Raw genomic sequence first — 21,551 nt, forward strand, 5'->3', positions numbered from 1 at the left:
CTGTCCTTCAGCAACTAATTAACTATTATTTCAATACCGAAACAAATATTTATACTCTTCACGTGTCCTTTACATAGGGCTGTTTCTCAGCTGCTCACGCCAGGTCGACAACCACTTTCCTTTGGAGGCAACCTGGTTCATTTTCTGGGACTATATGGTAAGGGCTGCATAAGTAAATGAATTTCTTTCACCCAGCTGCAATTGAATGCGTGATCCTCAGAACGGAACATAAATGAGCATCCTTATAAAAATGTTTTCCTACTACTAAAAATAAAAAATCTAATGAAACATACAAATGACTTTGGGTATGACGTTCTCCATGGAGTATGTGTGTGGTATGTTATTCAATACGTATTGAAGTAATGTATTTTAGCAAAGAAAAATTGCAGGTAGATAAGTTTAGCACTTTGGGTCACACTTGGCTGCTACAGAAAGCAAATAGACACTACAGGAAAGAGCGACGCTGTATGATACACACTGTGAAACAAAGAAAGCAGAAGACACGTAACGCACAGTGACCAGGGCATAAAAAGGAACCTGGATAGAAATCCTAGCAAAGGAGGATAGATTAGGACACTTTTGCCTTGATTTTTACATGTTACTTTCCCAGGGTCGGGTGTCCAGAGCAATCCATTTTCTGAAGAGGGGTATAGCTAGCTATAGTTATATTTTTTAAAGGGGTAAAAATATGCAGAGTAGGCAGTGGGTGGGCAGCAAGTGAGCGTGACCAAATACCACTCCGCTGCCGGAGATTACAGATAGACTCTGGTTGGGTTTCCTAGTATACTAATGGTGAATCTGGGACGTTTTGGGGTTTTACACAAAACACACGGCATTTTACTGGAAGGAGACTGAAAATCTAGAAGCACAAATGTTATCCTAACGTAACATAAAAAATAAAAAACACCATACCTCTCCAGACATATCGGGTGCTATAGGAAACACAGGCCACAAGGAAGAGTAGACACCAAAGAAGACAATCCACAGCATAATGCTTCCCCAGATAGCAATATGGCTGAACTGTTGACAAAAATATAAAAATAAGAAACTTTAATGGTTAAATTTATTACAAAACAATAAAAAGTTCGTGTTTACTATTACTTGGGCATCTCTTACAGAACAGTATAGTTTCTTGTGTAAAATAAAACAATTGAAAACGAATAAATATTTTAAATCAGCTATCCTCATCCAAATATACCCAAACTATGCTGTGTTTTGAGGACCTAAATTGCTTTAATAAAATAGAGGATCCATTTTCTGTATTATTAATGACCGCTTAAATCATCTTAAAATGTTTTTACAAACAGCTGAAAATGTCTGGAGACTCCCAAGGTCATTTATTTAATTTTTTTTTGGTTGAACTTGCCCCTTATCAGTTCTCACAAAGGCCATGGATTCTCAGTTAGTTCTCTGAAACATTTCAAAACATTTTACGTTTTGATAAGTAACACAGATACAAAATCTTACCTACACATGGGGTTTAAACTTGTCTCCAAAATATTAATAGCCATGATGAAGAGCATTGGCTCCTCTGAGAAGACTTTTTTCCCTTTTATTTATACGAAATTATGAGATGAACTAAAAAAGCAAACGCTTGTCATTCACTATATCCCACCTATGTGTATCTCCTCATCCAGATACAAGATAGAGTTTACTGTGGTACTAAACGTGATTTTTACCAGCCCACTCACTTACTCCACTTTTCGGGACAAGTGATATGGAATCCAGCTACATCCCCATGGATTAGCCAAAAACATGGGAAATAGCTGACCTCTTGTCACCTAATTAGCACCATGTACCTAGACACAACATTCACGAGCGTGGCTATGATGAATGCATTACAAATTGCATTGTTTGGGTAAGTGGACAATGAGAAATTCTACAGCCCCACTAAGGAGAGGAAATGTTTAGAAATGATTATGTTAAAAGCATTCTGAGTGGGACAGGTGAACACATAAGTTAGATAAAACTGAAACTAAACAGCGAGTACGAAAAGAAAAAAAACACGTACCCATAATTTTAGAAAGACCATAACCGTGAAACCAAGCTGTGGTATTTATCTTAATCTCTCATAGATGGGTTTAAGCACCCTAAATGATGGGGCATTTTTGCTATTTTGACTATATGTTTATTTAACCCCAATTCCCCTAATATTTTGTTTAGTGCACCCACACAAATAATATCTTGTTTTTTTTTTGTTTTTTTTAAGGACAACTAAAGAATATTCACATTTTTCAGCACTAAAAGATAGAAATACAGGTAAAAAATGAACAATGATTTAGGATTTTTTTTTCTTTTTCCTCACTTTTTTTTTTTTAATAAAAAAATAATTTGGTTTAATTATTCAAGAGACCTCAGGAATCTTATAACAAGATGTCAGAAAATGAATTTCATCTCTACCTATTGAAATAGACTTTCTTTTTAAAAATTCTGTTCTGATTTATGTTAAAACAAAAATCTTTTGTAAACGTACCAAGGATGGAAGGAAGGAACTCCCAAATACAAGGATTGAATTGAAATCAAATCCACTAAAGGTCTAATAAGTGACGATGAGCGGAGAATCATTTCTTCTAAGAAAGAGGTTTAACTCACCATTGTCCAGTGTGAAGTTTCTAGCCCAGCTTTCAAACATACAGTAATAACTACAAACTGGAAAAAAGAAACATCATTGTTATCGGCACATAAGGATTACAAGCACTCAATTGTGAAACCAAAGAAAAAAAAAATCTGATTTAAAACTGTAAAAAGCAACCTATTTAAAATCATAGTAATCCATAGCCTCCTCAGTGCTGCTCTGGGGTGTAAAACGGACACTTTAGACTGAAAGATCTTAAAGCGTGAAAGATAAAAGTTATATGTTCCTCTTGTTTCTATTCAATTAAAACAATATTGAGGTAACTTGCAGATACACTAATGAAACCTGTTGAACCAAAAAGCAGGTGTGTGAATGATATGTTGTGAAGTTAGCCTATGGGAACCTTTCCTTCCATCTGTATACAAGTCTACAAAGCAGTCAAAGTGCTAAATTACAGACATTATACAAGAATATTAAGGAGAAAGCTGCTGTGTTCTGTGTATTCCTGTCTGAGAACACATGCAACTTGCTGTACAATATACTGAATAATATGAAACTGCACATACTGGTGATGGCTATTGAAATTTAGTAGCCCCGGGGATTTGTCCAGCCGTGCTTGAAGGTGTTTCACAGATTTTTCGCCCAACTTCCTCAGATTTTTATATTATTATGTACTACTATGGTGCCTCATCTTAAATAAGCTTGTTCCTTTTTTACAACACACTGTTTTGCTATATTTTCTTGTTGTCCTAGCTTGTAAGCTTGTTTGAGCCAGACACCCTTCAACCTGTTGTTCGGTAAATCAAATTTACTAATATTTAACAACAAAATCTACATTCGTATGTGTGTGTGTTTGTGTAATATTATAGACACACACACACACAGACACACACACACACACACTACCGTTCAGAAGTTTGGGTTTTACATAAAAAAAACAAAGAATTTGTAGCTGTGCTAACAAATTGCATTTTTTTTCTAATGATCAATTAGCCTTTTAAACTCAAACATGTATTAGCAAACACAATGTGCCATTGGAACACAGGAGTGATGGCTGCTAATAAAGGGCCTCCGCATGTCAATGAAGATATCCCTTTTAAAATCAGCCGTTCCCAGCTAAAATAGTCATTTTAAATATTAACAATACATTTTGTAATTGTATTGACAGGTTCTTGAGTGTTTGGAAGGTATAGAACAAAACAAACAATCACATTTGTGTTATTCCAAATAACCCAAATTAAAATTCTTACAGTGTAAACAATGTTTCCCAATAAAAGATAATCTGACGTCTTTCCGTTTCCAAAGACAGTATCTAAAAAAGAAAACAGAATACAATGTAGCACTTAAATGTGTGTGTGTGTCACATAGCAACATACACAATGTGGAAACAAACAATATAAAAAATGGCTTTCTGGCAACCTAACTCTTCAAATGTAATGAGCCAAATGTCTGACCTGATCTGTAGTCAGCACACATTGAACTTTTTAGGGCCTAATTAAATCTTAAATTGGGGTATTTGTAAGATTGAAAGTTCTTAATCAAGTTCTTTGAAACAAGCATAACAACAACGAGACCCCCCTGGCACCAGAACTGACTGCAGCAGTTGGACTATTGACATTTCTGAATGAGGCAAGTTCAAATCAAATCTTCATTTGATTTTGTTATTATTTGAAATCCAATGCATCTCAGGGGCCTAAAGTGACTTCTTCCTCTACTGATATGTTCTAAGCGAGGAAGCTACAAAGAAAAAGAAAATAAAGTTCCAAATGTTCTCATTCACTCCAACTTTAGAGAAAGTGTGTCGGGAGAATAAAGACAAATACTGTACTATGCAGATCATATTTAAAAACCACGCCGGGTCAATTCATCAACTCAAAACCTAAATGGTTTTGCATATGTGAAGCGCAAACAAGGATTTGAATATGGTCATTTTTGAGTGGAAATGTTTATAAGGCATTTCCGCAGTGCTATTCTTCTCATCCGGCAAACCACATGTGCATTTGGTAGAAAAGTCAAAGCCGCGTTTCATATAAACCTAAATCGTGCTGCATGATTAAGAATAGATACAAGGTAGCCCCGTCTCCTTCAATTTAGTTTTACCAAAAGGAGGAGAATGCTTACCATGCTGCAGGGCTTTTAACGGAAACCAAAACAGGATGACACTGTGAAAAAGGCCATTCAGGCAATGAACCCAAAAAACCTGGGAGAATAGAGAGACAGAAGAAATTAGTTTGATAGGAGCGAGGTCAGCGAACCGTGGCACATCTTTATCTGTGCTCAAGCAGCGGAACTGTACGAAGAGCGGCATGCAGCAGCGCTGCAGCCAGACAAAAGGACTATGACGGCCGAGAGGAAAACAGACGGCCTGATTCATAGTACAAAACCCCCCCAAAACACAGAAATGTAAAATACCAAAAACACCACAGAGTACTGAATTCCATATTCGGCGATATCATTTCATTTGGTTAACTCCTTACTGCCCAAATGGCTCCCACCACACACTTACTGCCTCATTGCCTTCGGACTGGATGTGACAGAAAGCACAGGTGGGGGCATGATAAATGAGCTAAGCTCTTCCATTTTCCCGGCCCCTACTTGTCACATACTAATCTTATAACCCTGTGGGGCCCTTTTAACCTTTCACCCTCCTTACCATAATAAGCCTCTCAAATACCGCACACTGGAAACGAAATGCAAATATTCCCCAACCTATTCCAATCGGTATTAATATAAAATATAAATAATGATCTTGAAAAGGATTGCTGAATATGAAACTTCGAGACTTAATCCAGAAAAAACAGTTCTAATATCGCAGAGTGGTTTGCTGTATATTTGATTAATTGCATCATTTCCCATTTGTCAGGTCGCCTGCCTCAAATCACATGCACATTAACGGCCTTTTCTTTTTATTTAACCAAGTATTTCTCTCTGGAAACGGCTCTGGAATAAAGGCCAAGATAAGCAATGGAATCCTCTAATTTTGTCAGCGTTAAACCAGAGAGGAATGTTTGTATTCTTTTATTGCCAGTCGATTGTCATTCGGGAGGTAATTAGCTTTAGCACAATAAAAAGCTACTCAGATGTAGAAAAATAAGTTTTGTTCCTACAAAATGATTTAAAAAGAAACAAGATGTTTTTGGTAAAAAAAAAAAAATAAAAAAAAAACAAAACAAAAAACTATTAACTACATTATGTATAATTAATTCCTCAATTTCCTTCCAGGTAGGTGTCAGCGCTGACACCCACCGGTCCAACTGAGGACGGTTTCAAGACCCTGCTGGGCTCTCTCATTGCACCCCATGCTGGCTAATTGTACGTATTATGATAAGCAATGCAGGGCTACAGAGCCCTGCTTGATGATAGCACAGTGATCCAGCACAGTCAGATCAGGAGATGAAGAAAAATAGAAGTTTCTCCCCCTTCCAAAAAAAATGAAAAAAAAAAAAAATTAGGGCACAAAACAAAATAATTATTGGGAGCCCAGGGACATCAAAAACATCAAGGATCTTAAACCATACTGCACTGGGACCAATGCAAAACCAAAAAAAAAAAAAAATTATATTTTTAAAACGTGCCCCCCTTAGGCCCATTAGTAAACAATTATTACAAAAAGGTATCCCCACAGCCCGTAAATCAATCGCATTAAAAATGTAATATAGGGCAATATGTAAAGAAAAAAATATATTCAAAAAATTCGATTTTTTATGTTAGAATATTTTTTTTAATCTATTATGACAAATATGGAAAAGGGGAATCATGGTTTAAGATTAAGAAGTGGCATACAATAAGAATTTTTTTTTTTTTTTTTTTTAGTTCTTTTTTTATAGTTGCTTCTGCATTCACAGAATACCGGCACAAAGCCGTTTAACCGATAATAGATTGTTATTTAGTGTGACTCTCGCCATTTTAAGGGATGTGTATTTCAGCTGGAATAAATGTTATATGAAACTTTTTACCGGAGTAAATTAAGTTTACTATTCTAATTCTAGTACAACAGCCAGATGTTACCTTTGTATTGAAGTCGAGGGCTTTCTGTGATGTCTTGTATAACTCTGGATACTTCAACATGTTCTCTTTCCGACAAGAACGCTCAAATATTCCAAGAGTTAAAGGAGGAAGAGCCGTAAACATCTTAAAATGCAAAATTTGAAAGAAAACAAAAGTTATTATTCTGTTTGCATATCTATACCACCTGATTTCTCTTTACTCAATATTTTAGCACTAAGAATTAAGATTACAAAAAATAACCTTATATAACACTTCATTCTGAAACTTGTGTCATATAGTTTATGCAACACAGTGGCAAAAAGTAATTGCCCCTTAAAATAAAACCTGATTATTGCACTTCTGGCAGCACTAACTGGAGTCCAATGTTTCCCACAGTTATTGATCAGTCTCAGAGCACTGTGGAGTAATTCAGACCCACGATTCCACGTACAATCACTTGAAGTTAACTATATATAATTATATATACTCACTACTGACCCATTGGGTCACTAAGGCTCTGGTACCGGATGGTGGAGCACTAGAGCCTGGTTGTGTAACCCTTTCCAGACTGAGATGTTCTAGTGTGTGTATATTATATCTTGTGTCTGTGGAACCTTTCATGGTGACAAGTTTGGCCTGATGGCAAGCCAGATTAGCATTGTGCACCCGACCCGTAAAATCCCTTTTCGAGGGACTATAGCTTTCTCCTACCCAAAGACTACATATTTGACCTAGCACATCGAATAAATAAAGCAAGTCCCCTTGTGGTGTTTGCTCTCACACTCACTCTCTACATTGCAACAACACACAAAATGAACTGATCGAAATCAATGTAAAAATAAATGAACAATTTAAATTTAAATGTTTATATGTGCAGAAAAAAATATACTTGCCACATTGTAAAGGCCAATACACCATCTTTCAAAGAGTATTTGTCCAGAGAAACCATTCATAAATGCAAACCAGATCTGAAAATGAAACACAAATACCTTATAGCTACCGAATAAAAATGGCCCCTCTGCTACTCCTTTTGTTGCCAGAAGTGAAATTCACATTGGTATAAAGTGTGTTGCTCACCACTGTAATCATCACCACAATTTATTCTACATTAAATGTACAATTTATTCTAATTAACAATGACACTTTGACTTGTAATTCAAGTTACAGGTTAAAGTGACTCTGAAAAATAACCATGGTATTATATTTGAGGTCATCTTCCAATCAGACCTCAAATAGAGGTCTGACTACAAGACTAAGATCCAGATCCCCCCTCAGCGCTGCAGGAGACCTGGATCCTCGTCTCCGGCAGAGGTCTGTGTGATGCGCGCAGACAACCTCAGTTGGTGCTGGCACTTCCTCTGGGGCTTCTATGATGGAGCGCCGGCGTCACATGACCTTCCGGTGCTCCTCCATAGAAACCCCGGCGGAAGTGCCGGCAGCAGCAACGGAGGTTGTTTGCCCACATCGCACAGACCTCCACCGACTGGCACCACTACACCAAGGAATCTGAAGCACGGGGGACAAGTCTAGGGAAGCACTGGTAAGTCGGGGGAGGGTAGGAGTGGCACATAGGGGGTTAAAAAGAATATCAGGGAGGAAGAGTGGAATATAGGGGTATAAGGCATTTCTGGGGGGGGAAGAGGCATATAAGGCATATCTGGGGGGCAGATGTGCATAACTGGGTGAAGGTTGGCAAATAAAAAGGAAATAAAAACAAAAAAAAAATTTTGGAATCAGTTTTTATTTCATATGAAAAAATAGTTTACATGTGAGTTAATATTTACTAGTAAAACTTTTTTATAGGGTAGTGTTATATTCAGGCCTTTTCTTTTTTTCCTAAATTAATATTAAAATTTTGGGGGTCATTTTATAATCAGGCAAATATGGTAATATCAATTCTCAATGACCATACGGCTGTAGTAATACTTTTTTTTTTTAAACCATAAAATTCTGTAGTTTCAGTGTATGAAGTGTGCAAGCTGGTCAAGATTACCCAGAACTGAAAGAAAAAGAAACCCTCCCCACACCAAGAAACCAAAAGTGCATGACATGTAGTACAAATGAATTTTAGGGACAACGTAGCAGGTTTTGTCCCACTGAATGCTTCATTTAACCATATTACAGAAGCATGAATTCCTACAAATTCACCATTTATCAATATGTACTCAAGCTGCCTTCCAAAAGAGCAGCCCCCTAAGGACAAAACCGCTCTTTCACTTCTAGGAGAAAAACAAAACCGATTGGCTACAAATGGAGGAAAGAAAAGAAAAACGGCATTCCTTCTAATTTGCAGATCACAAACAATGTGTTGTTATTCATGCAAATGGACTTTTTTTTAGTATAAACTGGCAGCATGAGAAAGGTTACTGGGAGAGGTTAGGGCAGTATTACTAAACAATCACTTTTCAGGGTTTTCTCATAAAACTGAATCACACAGAAAGGCAATCATTTTATATGCAGTTTTCAAAAGCATAGTTTTTCGTATCTAACTACAGTTTTATTTTACCCTTACATTTGAATTAGTTTTAAAACAATAGTTACGCAAATTTAAATCGTATTTTTTATTTATTTATTTTTTAGTAGGACATTGGGACTGGACTAACACTCCGAACTCGGCTCCAAGAGGAAAACATACGGCAAAGTCCACTCCTTATTGACAGGGTTCTGACAGCAGCTTTTTGCTTCATGAATAACGCAGAGAAAAATAAAGTAACCCCCATTTTTTTACCATCACTTGCTGTAGCACTAGTCCAGGAACCGGAAGCATTAACACGCAGAGAGCTGAACAGCTCGGGTTAATAGTTGCACTAAGGTTACTGTGTATAATAATAATAATAATAATAATAATAATATCAATTATTGCCATTGAGACCATTTTAGGAGACTGGAATGTATGTGCATAGTAAGCGGCTTCGATGATTTTAATGCAGCAACATACAATGGCATAGTATTGGTAAATAATATACAATAAAGAATGGCTATACTGTCCCTTTAAATGAATGTCCCAGAGAGCCTCGCAAAAAATACAACGCGTAAAGAAGTACCCTGATATGCATTCTATAATAATGAAAAAGTAAATACATTCCGTGCGTTAATTCGAAGCTTCCGCATGGAACAAAGGTGGGGAGGGACAAATGCATACAAAGGAATTAGGCATTTGCAAGGGGGGGGCAAACCATGATGATTTAAAAACAAGCTCTCACCTATCATATACACTAAAGTGATGGAAATATTTAAGAAATAAGTGTTACTGTGAAAGAGACTCAAATCACTACATTAAATAGTATTCCCGCCATTCTATCACTTGGTTATATTTCTACGTTGCATTAGGAAAGGAACTATATAACTCTGTTGGTTCAAACATGCACCCCCAATTTATGAAATAAGTCAACTAAATAAAAGAAAGTTATTATTTTCTTTATTACCGTATTTGCTCGATTATAAGACGACCCCCCAAAATCAAAATATTAATTTAGGAAAAAAACAAAAAGCCTGAATATAAGACTACCCTATAGGAAAAAAGTTTTACTAGTAAATATTAATTCATGTAAACTAATTTTCATATTTAATAAAAGCTATGATTGAGAAAAATATATTTTTTATTTCCTTTTATTTACCAACCTGCCCCCCCCAGTTATGCAAGTCTGCCCCCAGGCTTGCCACTCTGCCCCCAGAAATGCCTTATACCCCCCTATTTGCCACTCTGCCCCATGATGTGCCTCTTAACCCTCTATATGCCACTCTGCCTCCAGAAATGTCTTATACCCTGCTATATGCCACTGTGCCCCATGATATGCCTTTTAACTCCCTATATGCCCCTCTGCCCCATGATATGCCTTATACCCCTATATGCCACTCGCTCAAACCCCCCACCCCCTTACCTGAACTTCAGATCTCCCACTCGCAGACTTCTGCAGGGGCCCGGCTGTGCGAGCAACTTCTCTGGCCCCGCCCCCAGAGGAAGGAGGGGGGAGGTAGAGTTATGCGAGGAGTGTGCTAGCTTCCTGTTCTCCTGCTGCTAATAGCAGAGACGCTGCTCGCAATCAAAGCCCGGTAAGCAGCAAGGCCGAAGCAGAATGAGGTCTGATTAGAAGACGACCTCGATTATAAGACGAGGGGTATTTTTCAGAGCATTTGCTCTGGAAAAAATCTTGTCTTATAATCGAGCAAATACGGTATATAGTGCAGAAACAATGCCTTAAGAGTGATTTCATGAGAAAAAATAAATAAATAAATAAATAAAAAAAAATCAACAAATGTTTCTGGATATAAATTTTATTTCTTGCTGTATAGCAGATCTATACAGATACTTTCTAAAATGCATTCATTTGGGACCTAATAACCTTGGAGGAGATTAATAAACAGAAAAGTGTTTCATGTATTTGTCCTATTCATTTTAGGTAGATGTCTGATATTAGCTATTTACATTAACTTATTTTTTTATTTTTTTCTATTTTTTTATATAGTCTTTTTTTATATATATATATAAGAATCATTAATGTAAGCCAAGCAACAGAACACTGGTTACTATGTAGATATTATTTAGATTGTAAGATTGTGAGCAGGGCTCTCTCCACCTAATGTATCGGTCTGTCTTAGTCTGTCAATTCTCGTCTTGTCATACCCCTTGAATATATGTATTGTATTAAGAGCTTCGTAAATTGTTGCCGCTATATAAATAAAAGATAATAATAATAAGTAGTCTGGAAGACCCACAATAGAGCTGGGTGCAGTTTGTGGTGGTTAGTTAAGAATGTAATGAATTTACTACTATTCTACAGGCAGTTTGTTTTTCCACTGGACTGAGTTTTATTAAAGTTCAGATTTCTAAATATTTAACAAATTATACTTTTGGCTGTCAATTGTAAACTACTTTTCAGTGTCTCTTTGGAACATTAAAGAAAACAGATTTAACGATTCCAAGACATTTTGATAATTTCCCGGGTAGGCAACTTGTGCCAAGTAAAACACGTTCTGCAGATGTTAAAAGCACCATGGGTGTGATTGAAAAGGCAGAAAGCCCATCTACGGCAACTGCTAGTTTTGAACCGCTCCTTTAAAACCTGTGGTGGTCAAGCGTGGCAGTAAGGTCCAGGCAATTACTGGCTATTACCGGCTGCTGGTAAATATGAGACTAAAGGGGGTGTACAGTCTCTAATTTCAAACTATAGCCATGTGAAACAAATAATCCAACAAGTCTATTTGCGGAGAATATAGCTGGAAACGGTGTGATTACGGAGGAGCAACCGCAGTGTTTCTGTACAGTAATCAAAGACACAACTCATTCAAGAAGTCGATGTGGAAAGGGTTGTGCTCAGCCAGTGATTTATTACCACATGTATGTATATATTTATAATCAGTTCAGATTATTTAAGAACGTCAAATATTGGAGAAGTCAACAAGATATTTTTAATGTAGTAAAAATAATAATAATAATAATAAAATATATATATATATATTATACATACATATACACAAATGTACATACCACGTACATTTAGTATTCCCATTGAAGTATTACTGCTGAATACGTTGTAATAAAAAATACAAAATACATTCTATGAACACTTACCTCAATGATATACAGCACAATGTTCTTATAGAAACAATACAAGATACACTTTGCCACTCTGTTATAATTCCACGCACCATGGACAAGTAGTAGGTTTTTCAAGTACTTAAACTATATTGGGGGAAAAAAAACACAATTATCACAAATGTGAATGACGATCACTGGTACCGAATGGTGAATATTCCGTCTGAAAACGGACACACACCTACCTGTGCAATAGAGTAATCTGAAGAATTTGCTGCTTGCAGCCCTTCATTTCCACTTATACCAACACCAACGTGTGCAGTTTGAATCATGCTGACATCATTTGCCCCATCGCCAATAGCCAGGGTGATGACTTTAACTTGCTTTTTCACCATATCTACAACTTCAGATTTCTGGAGCGGCGAGACCCTTCATTTAAGAATGAACAAAAAAAGGATCAGTTATACCAATTTAACCAGAGCGCGGCATCGGTAGAAAACCAACGGTCACGTCTTAGAATAAAAAGGTGCACATATTATTCTGTATGGCTTTTATAAACTTATTTGAGTGCTACGGAGAAAGGAGGAGAGATGGTGTGAGGTTGTATTAGTGATTGGGTAATTTCTAGCTGAAAATATTGTATGCTTCTCTGAAGTGGGTTTTGAGAGTGTTCTTGAATATTGAGAGGGATGGGGAAAGCGAGTTCCAGAGGAATGGGACAGTTGTGTTAATGGAGAAATAGAATTCAGGTACTGAATGGAGAGGGTAGGAGGGAAGATGGGAAGCTCAGTTTTAGATATATTAAGTTTCAAGTAGCCTTGTGTCATCCAGGAAGATATAGCATGTAATACAGGACATCAGAGAAGGAGAAAGATCAGTGAAGGACAGGTAGATTTGATTAAATATAAATATTAAATAAAATGAGTTGATTAGTTTCCCAAGAGATGAAACGTAGAGAGAGAAAAGCAGTGCGCCAAGGACTGATGCTTGGGGGGCACCAAGAGAAAGTGGAAGAGTTGAAGATGTCTTGCCAGAGCAGGTGACAGAGAAAGAACAATTAGATAGATGGAGATCCACGAGAAAGCTGTATCGCGTATACCTATAAAGAAAGCAAATAAAAAAAAAAATAACAAAAAAGTGGTGATCGACAGTCTCATAAGCAATGAGGTCAATGGCACAGGTTGTTAGGTGACGGAAGAATGAATCGTGGCTAGTTCTTTTGTAGGGGGAAAAGCAGTTTGTATATGAAGGTGGATGGTGTAGATGGCTGTTGCACAAAAGAGAAGAACCATTTGATAGTTTTAATCTTGTCTTTGAAGTCGGTGGCAAGGGCTTGGGCAACGATAGAGGTTGGTGGTGTGGGGAGAAAGAGAAGGAAGTTAAAAGGTGGAAAAAAGGTGTTGTGAGTTGGAAGGATGGGAGTGTCACATCGGCCATCACTGGCTCCAAGGAGGCTCAGGAGTAGGCAGATAGGGTTCGGTACTGAGTGTCGTAGGCAAAGCACAGCCAGATCCAGATACCTGTACTGGTAAACTGCAGGCTGAAGTCAAGACGTGTGGACACAGGATGGCAGGGGATAACGCAGAATGAATGTTCAGACACAGCTGGGTTCAGTACACAGAGCAGGTAGTCATACACGCAAGGTACAGGTAGGGCAATACAGAACCAGAATCACTAGACAGAAGACTAGTCAGGCAAATCCAACAGGCAGTCGCTTGTCTGCCGTCAATGGGTCCCAGCCACCTGACAGGGAAGCTATAAGAGTGGAGAGTTGTAGAGCCCAGTATAAATTTGTAGCAAATTAAATTTTTGCTGGATTTAAAGGAAGCATTTTTAGTATGCCACGGTTGGCATCTACATTGCTGGGGGTAGCGTACGGTAACAAGGGCAATGCTTTTAAGAGATGAGCAAAGTGCGCTAAAGAGAGGCTGCTGTGCACGGACAGAATAGGGTTAACATGGAAGGTATGAGAGTGTAGGGTGAGGCTGAGAGTAGGTAAGGGTATTTACCTGGCAGTGGCCTATGAATATGACGTGAGCACTGCAATGTTGTGTTAGGGGTTAATATTTCAGAAAAGGTAAGGTCAGAGAGGGAATGTGAGAGGGAGCATGATTTGGAGAAAACATAATAAAAAAATAAGCAATTCTGCAACCTTGCAAACACATTTAACAGTATCAATATACAATCGAATAAAACAGATTTGATTTAATTTGCATTCAACAATATTCTAAAGATAATGAAAATACAATTCTTATCTGTGAACGCTATTTATAGAAACAGACACCCGAGTGTCAGGTCCGGTTTCAGTTCAAAACAGAGTGTGTGTGACGTATAACTAAAATCTTAACAAATGCGTTTGAAATGGCATATACTCAAAAAAGATGGAAATATATAGTATACACTTGGTACTAAAATTTGGAGCTTTGACCACCTATTGATGCCTTAAATAAAATAAATATCCTACAATTTAACTAGGACAAAATACCAGAAACACAACAGGATAAAACCTCCTAGGATGAACAGATTAATATGTTATTAAAGTCTTGCAAGAAAACACAGCTACAATCCATAAGACACGGGGAGATGCTTTAAGATTTATAAGCATGTTTTTTTTAATCCTCTGAGACTGGAAGGGTAATTCGGACAGTGGCATCTTGGTCTTTTACCATAAAAAAATCACCCAGGCAAAAGCAGTGGTAGGTGTGAGGTATGGCAAACACAGAACCGCAGGCACCTGTTCAATATTTTTATTTTAGGTGCTAATACCCATTTAAAAAGAATTACAGTTCGAATATTTGGTACATGACACATGATAAACTTGGAAAAAGATCAGAAAAGAAGGAACAAAAATAAATATTAAAAAGGCAGATATTTTACAAATTTTTAATCATACAGATTACATTTTCTATAAAAAAAGATTAAACACACACGGTGCCAAGAACATATTTTGTATATTTTCAGCTGTGATTTCAAGGCAAGGATTAGAATGTACAGACTTTGCAACTATGATAGCTAAGGGTGCATGCAAAATATTTTCTGTTTGTAAATAGCTATAATAAAACTCTAGCCCATCGTGTTTTTTTTTCCTTTTTAACAGAATGAAAGAAACCTTAACCAGCCAGCAACCAATTACAATCTGTTTATATGATATTTACTGCGTCATTTATTGTGTAGGGATTAGAAAATAGCAGAAATTGTTCACTGTATTAACATAAAAGGATGCAAGCTAATATTTGCTAGTATCTTTCATTTGGAGTTTGATGTTATATAGCTGTATATAACAGGGAGGGAAAACTGTATAGCAGAGCATAGAGCTGTCTGCCTGCGATCTAAAGGGGCTTACAAACGGGGAACGAATTTCCTTACTTGATGTCTGCAAGGTAGACAGTTACCATGAGTGTGAGAGGTGAGATAAAAACTCTTAGTACACAACACTCGCTTTCCCTGCACTTCCAACCAGAGATGCATTTACCTTCTGCGCTGCCCTGTGAATTCTGGAGGTGAAAATTAATGTGGGATTACATTTCTAAAATGTGCTGGTTATCAAATGTTGCTGGTAACTGTGTATCACATGTACATATATTGTAAACCAAATGAGTCTGGAAATAGTTGTACTGGCAGCATGTAATGAAAAAATGGAAAAACAGAATGAAGAGCTCAAATACACTCTGTATTACTCAATAATCATCATAAAACGAGGGGAAAAATAAAAGTAACATAGAAGTTATCGCTGATTATCATAGCTGCTAATTGTGACATACACTCACTGGCCACTTTATTAGGTACACCTTGCTAGCACCGGGTTGGACCCTCTTTTGTCTTCAGAAGTGCCTCATTCTTCGTGGTATACTTTCTACAAGGTGCTGGAAACATTCCTCAGAGATTTTGGTCCATATGGACATGATGGCATCACGCAGTTGCTGCAGATTTGTCGGCTACACATCCATGAAGTGAATCTCCCGTTCCACCATATCCCAAAGGTGCTCTATTGGATTGAGATCTGGTGACTGTGGAGGCCATTGGAGTTCAGTGAACTCATTGTCATGCTCAAGAAACCAGTTTGAGATGATATGAGCTTGGTGCATGGTGCATTATCCTGCTGGAAGTAGCCATCAGAAGATGGGTACACTGTGGTCAAAGGGATGGACATGGTCAGCAACAATACTCAGGTAGGCTGCCGTGTTTAAACAATGCTCAGATGGTACTAAGGGGCCCAAAGTGTGCCAAGAAAATGTCCCCACACCATTATACCAACACCAGCCTGAACCGTTGATACAAGGCAGGATGGATCCATGCTTTCATGTTGTTTAAGCGAAATTCGGACCCTGCCATCTGAACGTCGCAGCTGGAATCGAGACTCATCAGACCAGGCAACGTTCTTCCAGTCTTCCTTGCCACTTGCCACTGAGCCTGTGTGAATTGTAGCCTCAGTTTCCTGTTCTCAGCTGACAGGAGTGGCACCCGGTATGGTTTTCTGCTGCTGTAGGCCATCTGCTTCAAGGTTCGACATGTTGTGTGTTCAGAGATGGTATTCTGCATACCTTGGCTGTAATGAGTGGTTATTTGAGTTACTGTTGCCGTTCTGTCATCTCGAACCAGTCTACCATTTCTCCTCCGACATCAACAAGGTATTTTCATCCACACAACTGCCGCTCACAGGATATTTTTTCTTTTTCGAACCATTCTCTGTAAACCCTGGAGATGGTTGTGCGTGAAAACCCCAGTTTCTAAAACACTCAGACCAGCCCGTCTGGCACCAACAACCATGCCACGTTCAAAGTCACTTCTTCCCCATTCTGATGCTTGGTTTGAACTTCAGTAAGTCGTCTTGACCACGTCTACATGCCTAAGTGCATTGAGTTGCTGACAGGTGATTGGCTGATGAACAGGTGTACCTAATAAAGTGGCCAGTGAGTATATAAATACATAAATGCGCTTTCAGAAGTCTGCTTTGTATTTTAATCTTAAAGTGGCCATGTAACATGTAAAAACTTACAGAGATGAAACAAATCTAAGCTATTGAACTGTGGCTATCATTTGTTACTCAGATATAACTAGGGTATTTTTTCTCTATGAACAAAGCTCCTAATTAGAAAAAACCCTAATCTTCGTATTTCAAATACAGGAAAACAGCAGAATCTTACAGTTACATGCAAACAATGTACATGAAATGCATTTTAGTGCTCTATAGTTACCTGCAACAGATGACTGCTTTACACGACAAGGCCAGGTCTAGGAAGTACTGCCGAACTCCAAACGTCAAGGCGTACTTTAGGGATTTGCCATCAATAATGAGAGCAAAGTCATTTTCCTTTCTCAAAGAGTCTCCAAGATTACTGCAGTGATGGCTTAAAACTTCTCGTGTACTCTGTCAAAGAAAGAGGTACACAATTCAGTACTTCGCTGCAAAAATATTACTATATACGCAAAATTAACTGGAAACATGCAGGAATATTGTGACAGAAAAGCAAAAACAGAATCCTGGTCAATAATCATAAATATATTACCTGACTTCATATTAAGCTGCCCAGAGTTCTAAAACAACCTAGTTGTAAAGTGAATTTTATATATTTTTACACTAATAAGTGGTATTTTATTAAAAATGGAAAAATATTGCCATGTGGTTTCTATGTTGGTTCCACAAAAGGTTGAAGTGTGCTCAAAATTCAATAAATGTGACATACTGAGGAAATACATTTGCCAAAACCACATTTTATTAAAACTTGTGAGCATTCTAGGTTTTTTTTCTTCCAACAGCAGAACAAAGCGGTTCAGGACTTGAGCTCGGATTCGGTTTGGTGTCCTGTGGCCCCGCTTACCCTATCTCTACGCTAGGTAAACTGGCATGAAGTGATATCTCAGCCTTGGAAGACGACGTAGCTATAGGATATGCCAGGGTAAGGGCACGAGGGATTAGAGGCATGAAGGATTAATGGCATGAGGGATCGTCATACTTCCTCACACTAGACTTTCCACAAGCAGCCATGTTGAAGTGCGTTTGTTAAAATGATGTTGCCCCTGTGAAACCCTCAAAGCTAAGTTAATAGCCATTATTTAAATCCTGTGAAGTAAGGACTAAATACAGCTATAAAATACAGAAACAAGGATGCGTACATGTATTCACAGAGGATAGACCTTTTTCAGGGCACACCATTTTTTGTAGTACAAAAAGTAGTACTTACATCAAGGGAGCCTTCATTTATAACAATCAGTCCCATATTTTTGGTCAACAATTTACATGAATGTCCTGTTAAAAAGAAACATTTGCAATCAAACCCTGCTGTAATGGGGTAGAAGTTGGTTAGAAGGACGGATAATTTAAAGCGTAGGTTCATGGCAGGCTAGCCTACCTTTGGGAAATTACGAAGGGAATGGTGAGATCACCATAGATAAGGAAATCGGAAAACCACAACATGGTAAAAATGTCTTAACAGAAAGAAAAATAACAGACTGCCAACCTGACATGTCTGCCAGCAAACTCATAAAGCAAAATGGTGGAACTGGCAAGTGAAGAACAGTATGGCATAATTGGCATCATGGAAACGTGGTTAAAATAGTTATTACATTTTAAACTGTTATACGCTTTTTAGGAAGTAAATATAAAGTTAAGGCCAAGTATTAAAGAAATAATATATGCTAATACTGGTAATATTATAAAAGCGTTATGGGTAGAAATCTGCACAGATGAGAAAAGGATCTGGCGATATCAATGTAGGGTTTTGTCAAATTGAGTGAGGGAGCATTTGGGGAACAGTGACCATAACCTGGCGACAACTGAAATGAATTGACCAAAGTAGAGGTTCCATCAAAACACTGAATTTTAAGAAGGCCAACTTCAACAGGTTAAGGGCATCACTGGAGTTAATTGACTGGAATGGATTGTTTGCAGGAAGCAACACAGAATATCTTCAAAGTAACATTAATGAAACAAGCTTATAAGCATGTCCCTTTGGGGAAAAATACAAGAGATGAATGAACTAGACGTTCTTTGCCTACAAGGAGATTTGGTCAAATCGGAGGACTGGGCAACCAAGCGGCAGATAAGATTTCATGGTGTCACATACAAAGTCATACACTTTGGGAAAAGAAATGGGTAAAATACCTTTAATGGGGTTGTGTTAGGGAAATCTTTGCATTAAAACTGATACACAGTAAACATTTTTAATGTCAGCTGCTGCTGGGGCCAGTGAGATATTGACTCACAGGTGGAAAATATAATGCTGTCTCTGTATAAGTCAAGGTAATAAGAGCCCACCAAGAATATGCAGTGCAAGTCCTGGCACCTGTTCTTAAAAACGTTTTACGTTTGGAGACAATACCAGACACTTTATAACTGGTTTATTAATAGGACTGTGCAAAGAACAAGAGATCACCCATTCAGAAGTGAAGAAATTAAGTTTCACTTACGGCAGTGAGAAGGGTTCTTTAAGGGTTTTTTTTTTTTAAAGGGTTGTTCTGAACGAATGGCAAGGTCGAACGTAATGGACTTGTATCTTTTTCAACGTAAATTACAATGTAATGTACATATTCTATTTGTGTGTATATATATATATATATATATATATATATATATATATATATATATACACACACATATATATATATTTACATTACATACCACAATAACGAATTTGAGTATACCGTATACTATAATTGTCTGTAAATACACAACTTAATTATCAGCAGCAGAACACTAGCCTAAAATGAACGACTGCGAACTAATACCGCCACCTGCTGGACAACCTGCTGGACAACTTTCTAATTATTAAACTAATAGAATTGACAAAATGTTATTTAATTAACACCAATAACATCTTTACATTTTATTTAAAAGGTATGACTATTGTATAAAGGACTGGTGCTGTAGTTTAGCAAAATAGTTGGGCACTTTAGGGCATCATCTATAGTTTTATGTATTATTACAGTTTTGTGTCAGCCGTTGGCACATTCTTTTTATAGGATTTCCGTTTAAACTGATATTTAAAAGTAGTTTTGTTCCAGAGATTGTAAAATAGCACAAATCTGCTTAAATAATAAAAGTAGTTTTGTTCATCAGAAGTTAACATACATATTTCTGCAAAACTGCATTAAGAAATAGGAAAGCCTCGTTTTAAAGCAATTTCAAAACACACAGCGCAAGACTTGATAAGGTTACTACTGTACCAATATTTATAGCAGTTTCTTGTTTATCGCCTGTTAAAATCCAAATCCGGATGTCAGCCTTCATCAGGGTTTCGATGGTTTCTGGCACGTTGTCTTGTAGTCTGTCTTCAATGGCAGTGGCTCCAAGCAAATGGAGGTTCTGGAAATTATAAAAATCAACAAGACTTTTGTTTATTCACATTTTATTGGTTTTCATAACAGAAGGAAAAAAAAAAGTTGGTGGGGAATCGGGAAACCTAAATCCACTCCAACTCAAACCCAACCCCATCACAGACACAGAAGGCTTTTTAGCCCCAGCAAAGTAAGTGAACCCTCACTTCTCATCAACCCATTGCCCTAGTCAGCGACCAACAGCATTTCACCATACCCTAAGCTATCATTGCAAAAGCCAGGAAAGAAAACGGAACTCCCAGCCAGGACAACCTAAGTGTTCATTTACTTGGAGTGACTGCCTGTGGCAGAGTTCAGTTTGTTGAATCTGTTCAACCCTTCGCACCAACTCCCTGAGTGAGAGTGCACATTATTGGAAACGCTTAATTAATGTTAAAGTAAATTAAATAACTTTTTATGATGAGAAACCATGCAAAATCAATTTCAACCAATGGGCTACGATATATGTCCAATACAGCCCCATCAACAAGAACTGATATTAAATATATTTTTTAGGCCAGGAAAGTTAACAGGTGGAAATGATGCATCTCTGGAGCCGCAGCGGAACACCCTCTCTGCTGTCCAGGCTTAGCGCCAGTTGTTGCTGCCGATTACTGGCAAGGAAGCGCTCCCATTGAAATTCTTGCGTGAGCCAATGCTGGAGCGGGAGATCAGTGAGTGTGAGTGGATGCAGCAGAGAGCACCTTCTGCAATGTGAATAGCTAGAGTGTGGAAGACAAGGAGGTTTTACCTGCTTTTCATCTCTCCTGTTTCTGCTTGTTTGTGAACCTCAGGAACATTCCACATTTTCATCAACCCCCCGTCATTTATCTACACCCCATATCCTCTTACACACCCTTCGTGCACTATCCACCTCTAAAAATCATTTTTAAATACACTTTTTTTAATCCATAGCACAATGATTATCATTAGCAGTTTCATTTATCCAGTGAGACTTTTCAAAAAGCATAAATTGCCCAATATCACATGCCTGATCCATTCAGGTTAATCTTCCTTCTCACAAACAACTCAAAGCACCAAATCCAGAGACCCATGCATGAAGGTGAAAAACAAGACGAAAAACAAAACAAATAAAAAACACAAACCCACCAACCATTTCTATGGACACACTTTGATGCA

The 21,551-nt window shown here is 37.7% G+C and overlaps 1 protein-coding gene across 5 annotated transcripts in view; it reads right to left on the reverse strand.

Annotated features, from left to right (window-relative positions):
- The window catches only part of ATP8A1 (ATPase phospholipid transporting 8A1), a 90,172-nt gene that overhangs the window by 12,559 nt on the left and 56,062 nt on the right, over positions 1–21,551 (reverse strand). For all 5 annotated transcript variants that reach the window (XM_053458412.1, XM_053458415.1, XM_053458410.1 and 2 more), the window contains 11 exons: positions 20,262–20,400; positions 18,281–18,345; positions 17,294–17,466; positions 12,344–12,527; positions 12,135–12,245; positions 7,456–7,530; positions 6,584–6,706; positions 4,697–4,775; positions 3,826–3,887; positions 2,593–2,649; positions 913–1,020 (listed from right to left, as the gene is read on the reverse strand). In XM_053458412.1, the coding sequence (XP_053314387.1) occupies positions 913–1,020; positions 2,593–2,649; positions 3,826–3,887; positions 4,697–4,775; positions 6,584–6,706; positions 7,456–7,530; positions 12,135–12,245; positions 12,344–12,527; positions 17,294–17,466; positions 18,281–18,345; positions 20,262–20,400 (1,176 nt within the window). The remainder of the gene's footprint in view (positions 1–912; positions 1,021–2,592; positions 2,650–3,825; positions 3,888–4,696; positions 4,776–6,583; positions 6,707–7,455; positions 7,531–12,134; positions 12,246–12,343; positions 12,528–17,293; positions 17,467–18,280; positions 18,346–20,261; positions 20,401–21,551) is intronic.

Source organism: Spea bombifrons, chromosome 1 (assembly GCF_027358695.1).
Source record: "Spea bombifrons isolate aSpeBom1 chromosome 1, aSpeBom1.2.pri, whole genome shotgun sequence".
Classification (NCBI taxonomy): Eukaryota; Metazoa; Chordata; class Amphibia; order Anura; family Pelobatidae; genus Spea; species Spea bombifrons.